This window comes from Grammomys surdaster, unplaced genomic scaffold (assembly GCF_004785775.1).
Source record: "Grammomys surdaster isolate TR1022 unplaced genomic scaffold, NIH_TR_1.0 125940, whole genome shotgun sequence".
NCBI classification, from domain to species: Eukaryota; Metazoa; Chordata; class Mammalia; order Rodentia; family Muridae; genus Grammomys; species Grammomys surdaster.
Genome location: NW_021620762.1, coordinates 2,947,374 through 2,964,288, shown reverse-complemented (window position 1 = coordinate 2,964,288; position 16,915 = coordinate 2,947,374). Strand labels below are relative to the sequence as shown.

General features: G+C 53.2%; 1 protein-coding gene across 2 annotated transcripts in view; it reads left to right on the top strand.

Annotated features, from left to right (window-relative positions):
• The window catches only part of Unk (unk zinc finger), a 32,054-nt gene extending 15,435 nt beyond the window's left edge, over positions 1 to 16,619 (top strand). The window contains exons 2-16 of one of the 2 annotated variants that reach the window (XM_028752839.1): positions 3,248 to 3,457; positions 4,520 to 4,696; positions 4,846 to 4,976; positions 5,605 to 5,740; positions 6,252 to 6,369; positions 6,983 to 7,067; positions 8,577 to 8,680; positions 9,053 to 9,253; positions 9,933 to 9,998; positions 10,420 to 10,594; positions 11,491 to 11,592; positions 11,699 to 11,887; positions 13,644 to 13,825; positions 14,396 to 14,653; positions 15,237 to 16,619. In XM_028752839.1, coding sequence (XP_028608672.1) covers positions 3,248 to 3,457; positions 4,520 to 4,696; positions 4,846 to 4,976; positions 5,605 to 5,740; positions 6,252 to 6,369; positions 6,983 to 7,067; positions 8,577 to 8,680; positions 9,053 to 9,253; positions 9,933 to 9,998; positions 10,420 to 10,594; positions 11,491 to 11,592; positions 11,699 to 11,887; positions 13,644 to 13,825; positions 14,396 to 14,653; positions 15,237 to 15,392 — 2,290 coding nt within the window. In that variant the 3' untranslated portion in view covers positions 15,393 to 16,619. Of the gene's footprint in view, positions 1 to 3,247; positions 3,458 to 4,519; positions 4,697 to 4,845; positions 4,977 to 5,604; positions 5,741 to 6,251; positions 6,370 to 6,982; positions 7,068 to 8,576; positions 8,720 to 9,052; positions 9,254 to 9,932; positions 9,999 to 10,419; positions 10,595 to 11,490; positions 11,593 to 11,698; positions 11,888 to 13,643; positions 13,826 to 14,395; positions 14,654 to 15,236 lie in introns of both variants that reach the window. The other variant, XM_028752840.1, reaches the window with a different exon arrangement.
• Positions 16,620 to 16,915: the final 296 nt, after the last annotated feature.

Sequence of the window (16,915 nt, the reverse complement as noted above, 5' to 3'; positions counted from 1 at the left end):
TTTTGTTAATAGAGTTATGTTCAATCCCCATGATAGCTTAGTGTGTAGTATCCAAATTCAAAAAGATTTTAGGTAACTTTCATCTCAAGCATTTCAGATAAGGCATACTCAGTCTATAAACAAACATGTGTATGGTTAATGTGCAAAGCAGGGTAAGAACTAAGAAGTGTATAGAGTGGATCTGGGTGTGTAGCTTAGTGGGAGAGTGCTGGCCTACTATGTACAAGGCCCCGGGTTCTATGCCCAGCATTCTGGGCAGTGGGAAGCTAACGGCTAGGTAGCACCAAGGAGGACTCCACAGACATTGTGGCATCCAAAGTTCATTCCGTTCAGTCCAGCCTTTAAGGGATGAGACAAACCAAGACAGGAAACATTTCTGACTACAAGCACTCCTGTTGTGGCTAGAATGACGAGGAGTCAAAAAAAAAAAAAAAAAAAAAGACAGTTGGAAGAACGCAGTGGGCCTGATGGATGGCCCCTGAGTGGTGGTGTTGGCTTACCCAGGCTTTAGGAGGAATAATGAGTCCTATTGAAAAGAATGGTGTGGCTGACACGGAGCATTAGCAGTGGGAGTGTGGCTTAAATGATCTAAGCCCACCTGAGGAGTTCCTGTCAGGCAGCATGTGTGCCCAAGTATGCAAACTCCTGTGCATAGCTTCTACCCCAAACAAGTGACTTTTCAGGAGAACAACTCTGCCCAAGCTAGGGACCACTTATTAGTGCTCTTCCCTGTCTCCTGTGCTCTCACCAAGATGCTGACACCAAACTTTTTGTTTTCTTGTTATTATTGAGACAGAGCCTCACTAAATAGTCCTGGCTAGCCTGAAATTCTCTATGTTGTAAAGGCTGCCTTCCAACTCACAGAGATCCATCTTCCTCTACCTCCTAGGTGCTGAGAGTAAAGTGTATACCACTAAGCCCAGTCTTACATGTTTTCTTTTTCTGTGACAGGGTCTCACTGTGTAGACCAGGCTGACCCCAAACTGACCCCAAACTTCCCCTTGACTGTGCCAAGACTATGCCACTACACCATGTCAAACTTCTAAGAGCACCAAAATTTTATTTTACAAATAAAAGCACAGCATGTTCCCTAATGGTTAGCATGGCTTGCACCCGTAATCCTAGCTATTTGTGAGCCTAAGGCAGAAAGATCACCTAAGCCCAGGACTTTGAGGCCAGCTTGGGCAACAACAGCCTCAAGAGAACAGTAAATAGTGGACACCAGCTAGGTAGCACAGATGCACAGTGACTCGGCGATTCAGTGCTTCAGTATTAGTATTTCCATGGAGATGGTGGGAACCTGCTCCTTGCTTATCTGGAGCCCCATCTTAAGTGGGTGTTCTGTATGTGCTTTGCTAGGCCTAAGCACTCCTGGCTCAGTTTCCTGCCTTCCTTTTCACCCCATTTTCTACCTGAGATCGTTTCCTAGTGGACTCAAGGAGTAGGAAAAATGTGTATTTCTCAAAGGAGCTTGGAGCATGAGTATAACCATAACTTAGTGCCAAGGCTCGGTACCTGAATATAGCCAAGAAGGCACAGGTTGTCTTTCTAGTCAGGCAGACAAATAAACAGGGGCGAGATCTAAATGTCAAAGAACCAGGAGAGCATCCGGCTGTATGGCCTCCCAGATTTCTCTCTAGTATCTCGGGGTGTTTGTGGGGCCCAGTGATGATAACCCAACAACCTGTGGAGTTTGCTGCACTCCTCCTACAGAGGAGCATGGCACTCGTGACTTGGATACCAAGTATCTCTCCTGTTTCCATCTGCAGAACCCTTGTCTGCTAGCACCCATCCCGTTAGCCCTTCTTCCATCCCAGCCTGGGTCACAGGCACCCTTCTTGGTTCCTAAGATACCAGGGGTGGAGCCCGTACGTCTCTTTCCACCTTCCCATCAGTCCTAGTCATTGTGTGTCTCCCGTGAAAACACAAGCAGGGCAGACACTGCTCCTGCCTGTGTCCTCAGTGCTTGGCTCTGTACCTGTGCCCAGATGTGCTGCCCTGACACCAGACCTTTCTGGCTGATCCCTGCTTTTATTGGTCTGATTAGTCCTCAGGCATGTGGGCTGAAGCCCTAATTCTATGCCCTTCAGATCTAGGCTCCACCCGAATGGCAACAGTCAGTTCAAATCAGGTTGCTTCTGCCTCACTTCCGTACGTATATAACCACGCAACACTGGGCACTCTGCATCTCTCCTCACCCCACAATCCATTGGTTGCCTGTATAATTACGCTTGAGAGGATGTCTGAAGAAAATGGCCTGCCAAATGGTTTTGAAGATGGCAGCACCTGGTGACCTGAATTGGATCCTGGAACCCATGTAAAGGTGGAAGGAGAAAGCCAGTTCCACAGGGTTGTCCTCTGACCTCTATACATGTGCTGTGGTATATGCTCCTGTTCCCACCTAGCCACGCACACACTGTACACAATGAAATATTTAAAGAAAGCTGCACTGACTGCCTAGTCAACAAGACAGTTTCCACCCCAGTCTAGGAGAACCTTGGGTGGGATTAAATGAAGAAAACACATTGTCCCAAGATTGTCCCATCAGGGCGAAAGGTTTGAAGCCCTCCACTGTGTGGAGTATGGGAGAGGGGTTTTTTTTTTTTTTTTTTTTTTGTCATCCTGGCTATTATTACATGAGGGTAGAGGAGAGAGAATAGCCCCAGCTGTCGTCGTCTTGGGTGAGATGACAGGACAGTCCGGTCTAAGGAGGAGATCAGAACCTCTACGTGAACTCCTTCCCAATATTTGTGCGGGTGTGAAGACATCTCAAGGACAGTGATTAGTGCTCATCCAGAGGGACACTTTGTAAACAGGGCCCCAAAGCAATGTCTCCATATTTCTCTCCTCAGTCCACAGTATCAACTTGGTTATTGGTATAGGGGAAGTCTCGGATGATCAGGTGTCTGTGGGCAGCAGCGACCCACAGGCTCTGGGGAGGCCGCTCATGTTCTTGTGGATAACCGTTTCCCTATGATTAGTGGCTTGGCCTGGGAACCTCCAATGGCTCAGCCAAGCTGCTGTTGAATACTACAGCTGGCCTCTACAATACACAGAGCTCTTGTGGCCTGTGGCTCATGCTATGCAGAACCTAGATGCTGGGACATATCTACAATCTGAGGTCCAGCCTCAACCCTGGACCTCTCCTGCTGTCCCAGAGGGAGTGGCACCCCAGAGCAGGAACCTCTGGGTTTGGGGGGCTTCCCTCTGCTCCTGTCATACCCCTGACGGACAGTCTCTCTTGCAGGTACCTGAAGGAATTCCGCACGGAGCAGTGCCCACTCTTCGTGCAGCACAAATGCACACAGCATCGGCCCTATACCTGTTTCCACTGGCACTTTGTGAACCAGCGTCGCCGCCGCTCCATCCGCCGGCGGGATGGCACCTTCAACTACAGTCCTGATGTCTACTGCACCAAGTACGACGAGGCCACAGGCCTCTGCCCAGAGGGCGACGAGTGAGTGCCCTGCCTGCCCTCAGAGGAGCCCAGGTCTCCAGGGTCAGATGCTTTCAGAGTAAGCGTGGGACATTTAGGAAGCTAGGCCAAGGCTGCTTTGGGAGCCTGGCTACACTCTATAGGTCAAACTTGGGCTCATCCCTGCCCTGACTTAAAGGTACAGCATTGGGAGTAGCTTCCATTTTCCTTTGCCTATGTTATATGAGAACCGAAAATTAGCCTTTCTTCCACTAAGGCCAGAGGACCAGATTTGAACAAAGCTGACTCCCTGGGTTTTCGTTCACCCTCCATGTCATGTCCCCATCTGCTGCACCGTCCTGTGCAGGTCCCGCTGTGGTGGCAGCTGAGAGAGAGACAGAGACAGTGAGCCTGCCTCACTAGTCTTTGTTGTTGTTTGAGACACAGTCTGTCCTGCTGTCCTGGGACTCACTACATACACCGAACTGGCCTCAAATTCACAGAGATCCACCTGCCCCTGGCTCCCAAGGGCTGGAATTAAAGACTTGTGCCACCACACCTAGCTTGTTCAATAACTTTAAATGTCTTCTCACAATTCCCTGCTCAGGAATTGGGGATACCATTAATTACTTAGGCGGTGGCAAACTTGGGACCATTTTTGTCCTTCCTTGTCATTTGTTTCAACCTGTCAGAAAAGTGCTGGGAAGCGCTCCCAGGGTCTGTACAGTATCTGAACTTTTCCTACAGTGGCTAACCTTTTTCACAGAGGTAAGGCTGCCTGGTCTCCTCAGAAGCCTATTAAAGCTCGTGGGACATGTGTGCAAATTTCAAAGGGTTGATTCCTGGGAGCCCTCTGAGAGGGGTAGCATTTGTTATCCACATGTGTTCTTCTGGATAGAAGTGTGTCCCCTAAAGTATCTGTGGGGAGCCGCCTGGGCTCCAAGCCCTTCAGACCGTAGCACTGAGACACAAAGCCCTGGTGGCCAGAGACTTTATCCTTCTCGTCCTCAGTCTACCTCCACTGTACCCTCTGGATCATGGTGACAGCCCTCAGCAGCTGGCCTCGGGAGGCAGAGCTGACTGACTTGGGATGCTGTGTTCCAGGTGCCCATTCCTACACAGGACCACTGGGGACACTGAGCGCAGGTACCACCTTCGTTACTATAAAACTGGAATCTGCATCCATGAGACAGACTCAAAAGGCAACTGCACCAAAAATGGCCTACATTGCGCTTTTGCCCACGGCCCGCATGACCTCCGCTCCCCTGTTTACGACATCAGGTAGGCTGATGCTGGGCTGTGGGGAGGGGGACAAGGGGCCTAGCTTCTATAACTGTTGGCCTCAACAAGACAAAAGAACTGAGGCACTGTGTTGTCTCCCATTCTCTTGTGCTCCTCGCCACCCTGTCTGTACTTTCCTTTTCTCCCAGGGAGCTCCAGGCCATGGAGGCCTTACAGAATGGCCAGACTACAGTAGAGGGCAGCATAGAAGGCCAGTCAGCTGGGGCAGCAAGCCATGCCATGATAGAAAAAATCCTCGGTGAGGAGCCCCGGTGGCAAGGTACGGGCAACTTCAGTGGCCCCAGTACTCCACTGTTCACAGCTGCTCAATGCCTTGCCTCAAAACTACCTGCTTTTTCCAACGGAAGCTGCCTCGTCTATTAGAAATCTAGCCCTTCATCAACCCATTTAATTTCACTTTAAATATTTTTTTATGTGTATGAGTATTTTGTCTGAATGTATTTCTGTGTACCATGTGCATACTTATGGATGGTTGTGAGCCACCATGTGGTGCTGTGAACTGAACCCAGGTCCTTTGTAAGAATAGCAAGTGCTCTTAACCGAGGAGCCATCTCTCCAGCTCCACTGCTACCCCTTCATTTCATGTTAAACCTGTCATTCAGAAGGCACTCATAAGGGGGTTTCCAGATGGGCTGCATTCCCAGGACTTTCCTGGGCTTTCCCACATACACCCTTGTATACACATGCGTGGACACGCACGGACACACACACACACACACACACATATACCACGCATGTCCCTGGCCCGTAAAGAAGTGGCCCTGTTGATGCCTTGCATGGGATCTCAGCTCTGAGACACCCTTCCATGCCTTCTCTACACCACTATTGCTGCTGTCGGGATGCTCCAACTCCATCCCCTGACCCCTGCCCTCTGACCTTCTGTGCAGAGACTGCTTATGTGCTGGGGAACTATAAGACGGAGCCGTGCAAGAAGCCTCCGCGGCTGTGCCGCCAGGGCTATGCCTGTCCCTACTACCACAACAGCAAGGACCGGCGGCGGAGTCCCCGGAAGCATAAATACAGGTCCTTTGGCCCCAAGAGGCCAGCCATAGGAGGGAGGAGTGGCAGGGAAGGGGTCATGGCTGAGACTGCCACTATCATGGTTCCCAAGGAGGCAGGAAGCCAAGCCCCGCGGTTTACAGGGCCCAGTTATGAAAGAAGGGGCTGTGAAGGACGGCTGAGTGGTGGGAACCCTCTCTGATTCTTGCATGAGGCCCGTCCATTGCTGATTCTTCAGCGTGTGTGCTGGAGTAGGGCCCGGCCAGGGTGGGAAACGTGACATGGCTGCAGCTGCCTCTCGGCTGTCAGAGGGTCAGTGCCTGGCTCCAGGGGAAAAAAGTGCCCTCCTTGGTTACATGGCCAGCTGGGCCTGACCAGTAGTCCCCGGTGAGACCCGTCCTCTGTAGCCGATCTTACCCATTTCCGCATCTGAACTTGTGAGACAAGGGGACCAGGGCGGCTGGGGCACTCTGGGTCCAAGTACACCCCCAGCTTCATCCTCCTGCTGTTGTCCGACCCCTTCTTGTTGGACCAGGTCGTCTCCGTGTCCAAACGTCAAGCATGGGGATGAGTGGGGAGACCCTGGCAAGTGTGAAAACGGGGACGCCTGCCAGTATTGCCACACGCGCACAGAGCAGCAGTTCCACCCAGAGGTGGGTCCTAAGAGGAGGGCAGGAATGACACAGCAGGCACACATGCTGGCACTGCCCCAGAGGAGGGATTGTCTGCTTGCACAGTAGTGCGGCTCCTTCTGCAGTGACTGTGCCTGCCCCAGTTCTGTGGAAGCTAGGGTAGCATAGCGATGGGGAGACAGACGTGAAGACAGCTGCTGTGGCTGTAGACAGCACAGTGGGGCTGGTTCTCTGACGGGTGTTTTGAGAGTAACTGTGCTTCCTGGGCCTTGGCTCATTTAATATGAGGGGGCGAGCTCATAGATATCACCCCAGTCAACTCCTGAGAGGAGACTACCTCTTCACAAAGAGGGACCTGTGACTCCAGAAGGAGGGCATTGGTGGTGTAGGCTGCCCCAAGATCTGAGGCAGAGGTTGATCATGAGAAGCTTGGTGCGTGGTGTGCACCTGTCACCTCAGGACGAGTTTAAGGCAGGCACAGGCTATATTTCAGTATCCTTTTCCCTAAAAGAGTTTGTGGAGACGGGAGTAGCAGGGGAGAGGTGGAGAGAGATTCGAAGCTAGCCCTGCCGCCGTGAGTCTGCTTGTGAGTGGACTTGACCTGAAGCTGACCTCACGCTGCTCTGCCCCTCAGATCTACAAGTCCACCAAGTGCAATGACATGCAGCAGGCGGGTAGCTGTCCCCGAGGACCTTTCTGCGCCTTTGCCCACATAGAACGTACGTAGTTCCCAAGGCCCTGGGCCAGGTCCCTGTCTTCCTTTTCCTCCCCTAACCTCTGCTGAGACTCAGCCATGGGATCAGTCCCTGACAGTGCCCTAATCACTCTGGAACTCTCCTTGAAGCCCTAGTGCGGCTTCTAAGAGCCTGAGATAGACTCAGATACCCCATCCCTGCCGGGCACTGAATCCCAGGCAAGGGTGAGACACCAAGCATCTCCAGCACAACGGCCAGCTCTGTTACCCTGAGCCTGGAGCTTTTCCTCAGTGAACCTGCGTGGCCCTCGTGAGCAGAGTCACCCACCGCAGTATAAGGCTGCCTCGTATGGCATTCATTCTTTCTTCTTTCTTCCTTCCTTCCTCCCTTTCTTCCTTTCCTTCCTTCCTTCTTTCTTTCTTTCTTTCTTTCTTCCTTTCTTTCTTTCTTTCTTTTTAAAAAAGGACTGGTTAAATTAATTTTAACATTTTTACTTAGTCCAATTTAAAAAGATTTCACAGCTGGCTATGGTGGTGCATGCTTTTAACACCAGCTCTGAGGGGCAGAAGCAGGGAGACCTTTAAGTTTGAGGCCAGCCTGGTCTACATAGTGAGTTCCAGAACTATGTAGGGAAACCCTGCCTCAAAATTAATTAATTAATTAATTAACTTTTAAAAAACAGCATAATTTTAATAAGTAATTTAAAAAGCATCAAAATGTTTACTGTTTTTGTGCTGAGTCTTAGCTGATAGTCATTTTTTAAAATAATTTTTAAAAAAGATTTATGTGTTTGAGTACCAGAAGAGGGCATCGGATCCCATTACAGATGGTTGTGAGCCACCACGTGGGTGCTGGGAATTGAACTCAGGACCTCTGGAAAAACAGGCAGTGCTCTTAACCGCTGAGCCATCTCCCCAAAGTCACTTTAAGCCCCATGGCTCATTTCCGTGTAAGTCAGCTTGTTTCAAGTGCTCAGTAGCATCAGGCGGCTTGTTGCCGTGCTGTGACACAGCCGAAGTCCAGGGCTCCATGCTCCGAGCTGCAGGCAGACTCTTTCCACTGTGGAGCGGGTGCTGGGGTTGACGTCGCTCTCCCTTGCAGATCAGAGATCTTCTCCTCACTCTCTGTTGCTTCACTCTGTCTCAGAGAGGAGAGAATAAACAGGAAGCCCTGGGGGGAAGCAGATGGAGGGCTCCGAGGTAGCTGGCGGCCATAGAGACTGGGACCACCCAATTTCAGCAGTACAGAGAAGCTATCAGTCGACAGTTTGGGTTACTCGAAATGGGGTTGAGATTCCAGCCCTTCTGTCTCCTGTGCCTGTTACCTTAGAACACTTACCTGACCTTTCTGATGCTCTGTTTTCTTTATGGAGTGAAGCCTATCGTATTATTTATACTTTGTAGTTAACTGTAGCATGTATGATGCCAATGGAAATAACCAGTTGCCACAGTGGCAGGGACATGTATGGCCTCCTTTGGAAAATGTGCAGGGACAGAGGCCACGGAGCCTGCTCACCGCCACCCTTTCTTGCAGCGCCACCCTTAAATGATGACGTGCAGCCTTCCTCAGCTGTTTCCAGCCCTACTCAGCAGGGTCCAGTTTTGTACATGCCATCTGCTGCTGGAGACTCGGTCCCTGTGAGCCCCTCCAGCCCGCATGCCCCTGACCTCAGCGCCGTACGTGCCTGTCCTGGGAGTGAGTGGGTGGGCACCTTGCCTGCCCAGGAGCAAGCTCCTGCCTTTCTCTGCCCCAGGAGCTTGAGGCCCTGGTATTTGTCCTGGGGCCAAGGGCTGGGAGGTGGGGGATATACCCTCAGAGCCAGTAGTGATCAGCCTGGGCAGGGCAGGGGTAAGCGTTCTGTCACTCCTGTCTGTCAAATCCCTTCTAAGGCTCAGGGGTCCCTGAGTGTTATGGCCACTGACCATAGACCTTTGAAGCAGGGTTGGTGGGTGACCATTTCCTGTACTCACTGTACCCACTGCCCATCACCAACCTGTCCTCTTCTGCAGCTCCTCTGTAGGAATAGTGGCCTTGGCAGTCCATCTCACCTCTGCAGCTCCCCGCCAGGCCCCAGCAGGAAGGCCTCAAACCTGGAGGGCCTGGTCTTCCCTGGGGAGTCCAGCCTTGCCCCTGGCAGCTACAAGAAAGCTCCTGGCTTTGAGAGGGAAGACCAGGTCGGGGCGGAGTATCTGAAGAATTTCAAGTGCCAGGTAAAGGACTCGAGGAGCAGCAGAGGGTTTGAGGCCAGTAAGCTGAGTCTTTTCTGTGGGGCAAGAGCAGCTTAGAGACAAGGCCTGGCTCACCTGCAGGAAGGACACTAAGAGCTAGGCCCGAGTCCATCTTCAGTGTCTTCAGGGTTGGGCAGAGTGGTTGACTGTCTGTCACTCTGCTTCTTAGTTGAGGCTGCAAAGGCTCAGGAGGCTGCACCACACCTCACGCTCTCAGGGGTTATCTCCCATGTTTCCTTTATGAAAAGTGTTCACTCTGCAAAACGCTGCATAGCTCCCTTGGAGCCATCGAGCCAGTCAGTGGGTACAAGATGTCTCCCTTTCCCTTCCAAACTCTGATGCCAGATGAGAAGACAGGGTCTGGGAGCCAGGACAGAGGAGTCTCTCGTAGCAGGGGACAAACCTGGGTTTGTACCTAGGAGAAGGAAGCAGCCTCCTGTTCAGGCTAGGAGGCAGAGAAGGGGATGGTGAGGGGGTCTCTGCGTAGAGAAAGCTGGGAAGAGGAGGAGGAGAGGGTTTGGGTGGCAGGTGACCGGCCCTGTCCCTCCTTGTCCCTCTCCTGTATCTCCAGTCTCAGTGGTCATAGCAAGGCCAGACAGACACTAGTCTTGTAGCTGCCTGTACCACAGTCACTTCCTGCTCCCTAATTTTTCTCTCTCAGGCTAAATTAAAACCCCATTCGCTAGAGCCCAGGAGTCAAGAGCAGCCTCTGCTTCAGCCCAAACAGGTACCGAGCTCTCCCTCTCATCCTGGTGTCACTGTGGCTAGGACAGGCCAGAGCCCCAGCTAGTGTCAGCGAGTAGATACCAGTTTCTCCATAAACTATGGTAGGGTTAAGGGGCATCCAACCCCAAGTCTAGAGAGGGTGGGGGTCAGTCCCTGGAGCCATCCCCCGAGACTTACCCATTTAGCAGGAATGTTTGGGGAGCATGTCAGTCTCCCATGCTCATTCCCCCTCCACTGTGAGCCTCAAGGGTGAGGAGCTAACAGCCTTCTTGTTTCACTGTCCTACCATTCAACAGGGTGGGCCTGGGACAGCTCCCAGGCCTATAAAGTCCCGGCTCCTTTATTCCTGCCTGGCCTCTCCTAGCCTCTGCCAAGGCTCCTGTAGGCAAGTATCCCATTGCGTCTTCCCACTCTCGTTGCAGGACGTGCTGGGCATCCTCCCTGTGGGCAGCCCCCTGACTTCCAGCATCTCTTCAAGTATTACCTCCAGCTTGGCAGCCACTCCCCCCAGCCCTGCAGGCACCAGCAGCGCCCCTGGCATGAATGCAAATGCTCTGCCCTTCTACCCAACCAGCGACACGGTAGAGTCGGTCATAGGTAACTAGGCAGGGTTTGTTTGCAAGTCTAGGACTGGACCTGAGTCAGAGCCACGGGTGTTTTCAAGTGAGACTTGGATAGCATAGCACATACTTCAGACATCTGGCTTGTCGGGCCAGACACTCAGGTCCTCTGAGCCACTTCAGGAAAGTTACGTTGTATAGCCGTAGTTCATTTACCAGGCATCCTTGGGAAGTAAGGGCCTTCCCATCTATCCTCAGAGTGCTGACGGTTAGGAGCTAGTGCCGTGGACTAGGTGTGACTCAGTGGTGGCCTGTGTAAGGCCCTGGGTTTGGCCCTCAGCTCCAGGAGGAAAAAGCCAGTGCCCCTTTCCACCATTGACTATGTGCCCGCTTTGTGTCAGGCCCCACGGTCTGCTTCTGCCATCTAGGAGAGAAACTACCTTCTCCTAACCAGGTCAGTTCCAAAAAGATGCACTGACCTTGGCAGGTACCTAATGTGCATGCTCTCAAAGTCCAGAGTACTAGGCCTGAGGGACTCAGTGAAGCATGTGGCCTGGACATAAGGAGGCCACACTGCACTTCTGGAACTCACTATGTGGATGGCGCTGCAATCTTGAATTCAGTCAAGGTTTTCTCCTTGAGACGAGATCTTGCTATATAGCCTAGGCTGGCCTCATTTCAGCCTTCAGAATGTGAGGAATACTGACATGCCAAACCACACTGGACTGGATTGGCTCTTGATTGCTCCTGGCAGTATCAAAGAAGAGTCCAGAAGAAGGGGCACTAGGACTAGACTGGGCAGGTGTCTTTAGGGTTGGTGTGGGCTAAAGTGCTGGTCAGAGAAAGGCCAAGAATGAAGGAGGTAGTCAAGGCCAGAAGCCCAGAGCCGAGGGAATGGTCCTTGGGAGCCCACACCCCAGTCTCTGTCCCTAGAGTCGGCCTTGGATGACCTGGACCTGAATGAGTTTGGAGTCGCTGCCCTGGAGAAGACTTTCGATAGCAGCACAGTGCCCCACCCCAGCAGCATCACAATCGGTACTGGCCGTGGGTAGGCCGGGACGGCCTGAAGGGCCTAGGGGTTCACCTGTCCCCACCCGGCCTGCCTGGCCCTCACACGGCTCACCCTCCGGGTCTCTTACAGGCGGCAGTTTGCTGCAGAGCTCTGCGCCTGTGAACATCCCTGGCTCCTTAGGCAGCTCCGCCTCCTTCCACTCTGCTTCTCCATCCCCTCCCGTCAGCCTTTCCTCACATTTCCTGCAGCAGCCCCAGGGCCACCTGAGTCAGTCAGAAAACACATTTTTGGGGACCTCAGCATCACATGGATCTTTGGGTAAGAAAGAGACTGGATAAAAACCTAGTACCTTTTAGCGAATTCCCTTGTCTGCTCCTCCCGTGTGACACGTCACCCAGCTACAGGTTAGACACATCCAGGGCTTCAGGCTGGACACCTTTTCCCCCCTCCATACTCACATGGTTGGACCAGAAGGCAGAAGCCCAGCCTCTGTCTTAGCTTCCTGGAAGGAGGCTATGGTATGATCCCTAGGACCACACACACACACACACACACACACACACACACACACACACACACGCTTTGTCCAGTTACCCAGAGTTCCTAGCAGTTGGTTCAAGGATCATCAAGGATCACTAGAGAGCAAAGGAAACAGAGCAGGCCCACCCAGTGTCAAGCAGGCTTCCTTCCTGGCAGGGACCCACATCTGACCTGCCCAGGCTTTGAGCTGAGAGGGCCTGAGCCTGAGTGCTTCTCAGGTTTAGTGGTGAGAAGTAAGCATGGAGACCTAGAGACGAGGCCACCACACTAAAGAGTAAGGCTCCTAGAATGGAGGCTGTGGGGAATGTCCCCCGAGGCAGTTAATAGATAGATCTACAGCATTCAGCATAGGCCACTGTCTTTCATGAACAACTCCCCGACCCTCGTCCTGCTCCCAGCCAGCTGGACCTCCAGTCAGAGGAGGGAGCCTTGAGGTTCTGCCTGGCTTCGGGACTCCACCCCAGCCAGGGACTTCCAGCTCCTCCTCAGTATAGAGGAGCCTTCTGAGGGTAGGAGGCTGCATCTGGTTAAAGCTAATGCTGTATCTGTCTGACTCCCACATTCTGGAGCTACCCCACCTGAGCCCTGCCCTCCGGCTCTCTCTGTCCCCTTGCCGGGTGACTCTCTAGCTCGGCTGTATCGATGCAGGTGTCACCTCAGCGTCTGCCAGCAGTGCTGGGCACACGAGTACACTGAGTGACACAGGATCCATGCACACCAGCTTTTGTGTAAGTCTACAGGTCTCTCCTGGCAGACAGAGTCAGACAGCACACACTGCAGGTGTGTCATAGGACAGTCTTCCCCCTCCCCTCTCAAAAAAAGTCAAGCTCAGGGCTGTGTGAAGTGTGCGCCAATCCAGTGTCTTCTTTTTTCCCAGTGTGCTGATACTGCTAAGAGGGGAAGAAAAGTCTGAAATCTGGTTCAGTTAGTGGGGAACAGGGCAAAGCAGAAGTGACTAGAACAGTGTCTGGGTAGAAGGAAGCTAGTGAGATTCAGAGTATCATGAAGGTAGGTTCTGCCTGGACAGCCCGAGAGCTGTGGATAGCATCAGGCTGAGTGGATGCTGATGGGAGGGAGGCTTCTGGGCTCGGACCCTCAGCCTCTCCTGTTCTGTTAGTGGTTCTTGGTAGTACATTTTTTTGTTCTGTCAGCAAAACAAGGGAGGTGGCCCAGGCTTACCTAGTCCCTCCTGCTCTAGCCCTCCCGTGACAGGAGGCATTGGCTGGTGGCTTTTGTCAGGACCCTTCACCACCTCTCACTGGGATGCAACAGTCCAACAAGATACTGTCACCAATTGGTCTCCCCCCAGTCCTAAGCCCCCTGAGGCCATGGTAAGAATCCCACGGTACAGAAAGGGATTGACAGGTAGTGGCAGGTAACACCACAGTTTTGATCTGACTCGGCCAAGGATACCTTGACACACTTAGCTCATAGACTCAGCCAATGCTCAGCCAGCCTGTGGCAGCCCATGCAGGGCTGGCCAGGGCCTGGGCCTAAGCCCTGCACAGCTGATGTTCCCTCCCCCCCGGGGCAGGTCTGAACGGGATGAACAGCAGCATCTGGGAGCATTTTGCCTCTGGAAGCTTCTCCCCAGGCACTTCCCCTGCCTTCCTATCAGGGCCAGGGGCTGCTGAGCTGGCCCGGCTTCGGCAAGAGCTAGATGAAGCTAACGGCACCATCAAGCAGTGGGAGGAGTCCTGGAAGCAGGCCAAGCAGGTACCGGGCCCCACGCCCACCTGCAGTACCCAGTGCCTTGTGGCGTCAAGCCCAAGCCCATCCTACACAGCAGGCATTCGGGTGGGGGAAGCAGGGGCCTAAAGAACAGAACAAAACTGTACTTGCCCTCCCCCAACATGGGAGGACTGGTCTTGCCAGTAAGAATGTTATGGTGGCTGGCACTGCAGGCCTGGGACTCCATTTGGGAATTGTTTTTAGAGTGCTCCCAGGATCTCCTGCCTGTCTCTGCTTCTAGATTCTGAGTTAGGCCACATGTCCAGCTGCCACCCAGCTGCCTGGGATGCATACTAAGATGTGAGCCCTGCCTTGTGCCCCTGTCGTGCTAGGCCTGGCCCCCTCCCTGAATCTAAAGGGAGGGTCTGCCAAGGTCCTGAAACCTTTCTTCTCCACAGGCAGCAGCAGCCTTCTCCCTGCCCCCTCCCTAGACAGCAAGCCCCATAGCCAGAGTGGCCCACACTGGCTCCTGGAGATGCTCGCTCAGAGGGGGGGGAGGATGAGGGAGCAGGGCAGGGGGCCATCGTGATGAGGCGCTACTTATTGGGCCCGCAGGCTTGTGATGCCTGGAAGAAAGAAGCAGAGGAGGCTGGTGAGCGGGCCAGTGCGGCCGGGGCAGAGTGTGAGTTGGCCCGGGAGCAGCGAGATGCCCTGGAGCTTCGGGTGAAGAAGCTGCAGGAGGAGCTGGAGCGGCTGCACACCGTGCCAGAAGCCCAGACCCTGCCAGCCGCCCCTGACCTGGAGGCACTGTCCCTCTCTACCCTGTACTCCATCCAGAAGCAGCTGCGGGTCCACCTGGAGCAAGTGGACAAGGTCAGCCCTGGCAGCTGGAAGTATGGGGGGGACAGTCATCTTAGTGCTTGGACCTTCCCAGGAGCCCCGCTAGGTGAATAACAATGGCAGTCTGTTGGGAGAGGGTGAGGAGAGCCAAAAAGCTGCGGCAGGGGTGTCCGCTCCAGCGCTGTTAACCTAAGCTGGGTCACGCACCTACAGGGCTTTCTCCGGCTCTCCACACTCCAGTGGACATTCCAGAAAGGTCAGGCCACAGCTGCCTCCTGGTCCGTGGGGTGGCTTGCCTGGTAGAAGCAGGAGAGCCTTCCAGCCATCAGTCCCCTTGGCCTGTCTCCTCAGCCTTTCTTGGGTGCCTAGGGTGAAGTCAAATATGACAAGAGGCGCCAACTTCTGTACCAACTAAGTCCCGAGAGGACGGCCCTCGTTGGGCCATTAGAGCTGAGATGCTCTTTCTTGCCAGTAGGACCCTGTGAGTGTTGAGCTTTGGGCCTCATGTTCCTCCTCCCCAAGATGCTAACATGAGAGTCAGGAGAGCTGCTTGGTCAGCTCGTAGCAGAGGAGGTGACAGAGCATTCCAGTAACCGCGATGTCCTATTCCCCGCAGGCTGTGTTTCACATGCAGTCAGTGAAATGCCTTAAGTGTCAGGAGCAGACCCGGGCAGTGCTGCCGTGCCAACACGCTGTGCTGTGTGAGCTCTGTGCTGAGGGCAGTGAGTGCCCAGTCTGCCAGCCCAGCCGGGCCCATGCCCTCCAGTCGTGACCCTGCAGACCGGGCCCAGCCGGGCCTAGACCTTTTCACCTAGGACTTTTTAAAGTATATATATGTATGTATGTATGTATGTACGTATGTATGTATGTATGTATATGTATATGATTATGTACATGTATACATTTCTGTGTGCAGGTGTGCGTGGTGCCAGCGTGTACAGTGTCTGTGTGTATATCTGGACATAGATATAGACACACACTTTAAAACAGACTTACCAAGCACTTTTTAAAGAAGAGACTATTTTGCAGTCCTCTCCTGTCCCTTCCCCATCCTTTCTGCTCAAAGACAACGTCCCCTCTTTTCCCACTGGCCTTTTGACACTGAATATGTTTTTGTCTCATTTTTTATGTAGGAACTAACTATTTTTAACTTCTTCCTGGGGCCAGAGCTGGGAAGGACAGGAAGCTGGAAGGGCAGGCTCCATTCAGCCTGCCTCTCCAGGCCAGGGTCTGTCAGCGTGGACTCAGGTCCCCATTTCCCAGCTGTGAGGGCTTCAGGCAGGTCTGAAACTCTAAACCAGACTAGCTCCTGGGCTTACCAAATACGTATTGAGCTCTGGGGACAGCCATAGAGCAGGGAGGCCGAAGCTACAGGCTAGCCCCACTCCCACACCTGGACCCTTGAAGCTCCTCACGGGTCAAGGCCTAGTTCTGTCCCTCAGGATCGTGAAGCCTGGGCTTCTCTTTGATCACTTCTTCTGGAATCCCTACGATAGCCTCTGCCCCCACAGTCACTGTCAGGTTGGCACTGCCCTCGCCTGTCCCTGCCTCCCTCCCTCTGGCAGCTAGCAGGGCGATGGTTGGGAGGAGTGCAGCGTGAGGACCAAGGGCGCAAGCCCTGCCCTTCTTGCTGAGAGGAGGTAGTATGCATTCCCTGGTGCTCTCTTGAGTGCAGCTGACGTACTGCCATTCTGGGCAGACGCCTGTGTGCATGTGTGTGCGTGCCTGTCTGATGTATATTGTGTTTAGCTTCAATTTTAAAAATTGTTCTGTACAGAGATGCAGTGAATCGGGAAAGCAGAGAGGGCAGAGGGAGGCAGCCCTGTTCCCAGTACTGGGTGTCCAGAGGGCTCAAGAGGCTACGAAGAATCTGCCCCAGCACAGGCCCTCCCTTGGGCTCAGCACGAAAGGGCTTTCAATGAATTAAGTGAAAACTTGCTCCTTTTTTACAAAAATGCAAAAATCAACAAACTTATTGGAAATAAACTATGAACTTGCAGTGGCTCGTTTATGTGGGATGGGGCTAAGGATGAGGACATCCAGACTTCCAGGGGACTGAGAGCTCTTCTTTTAGCTGTGGAAACAGCTACTGCCCGTTCTGCAGTGTGAAGAGACAGCTGAAGCAGCCTTGAGTCTCTCAGCTGCAAAGGCAGCTCAGGCACCCCCAAGCCAGACCTACCCACCCTGTTAGCCTTAGACAGTGACCCCCCCCCCCGGCCATGTGACTCCTGTGCAACGCTCTGTGCCGTGCTGTGAGTAATGGGGCCCATCACTGCTTCTCTAAGCCGTAGACAA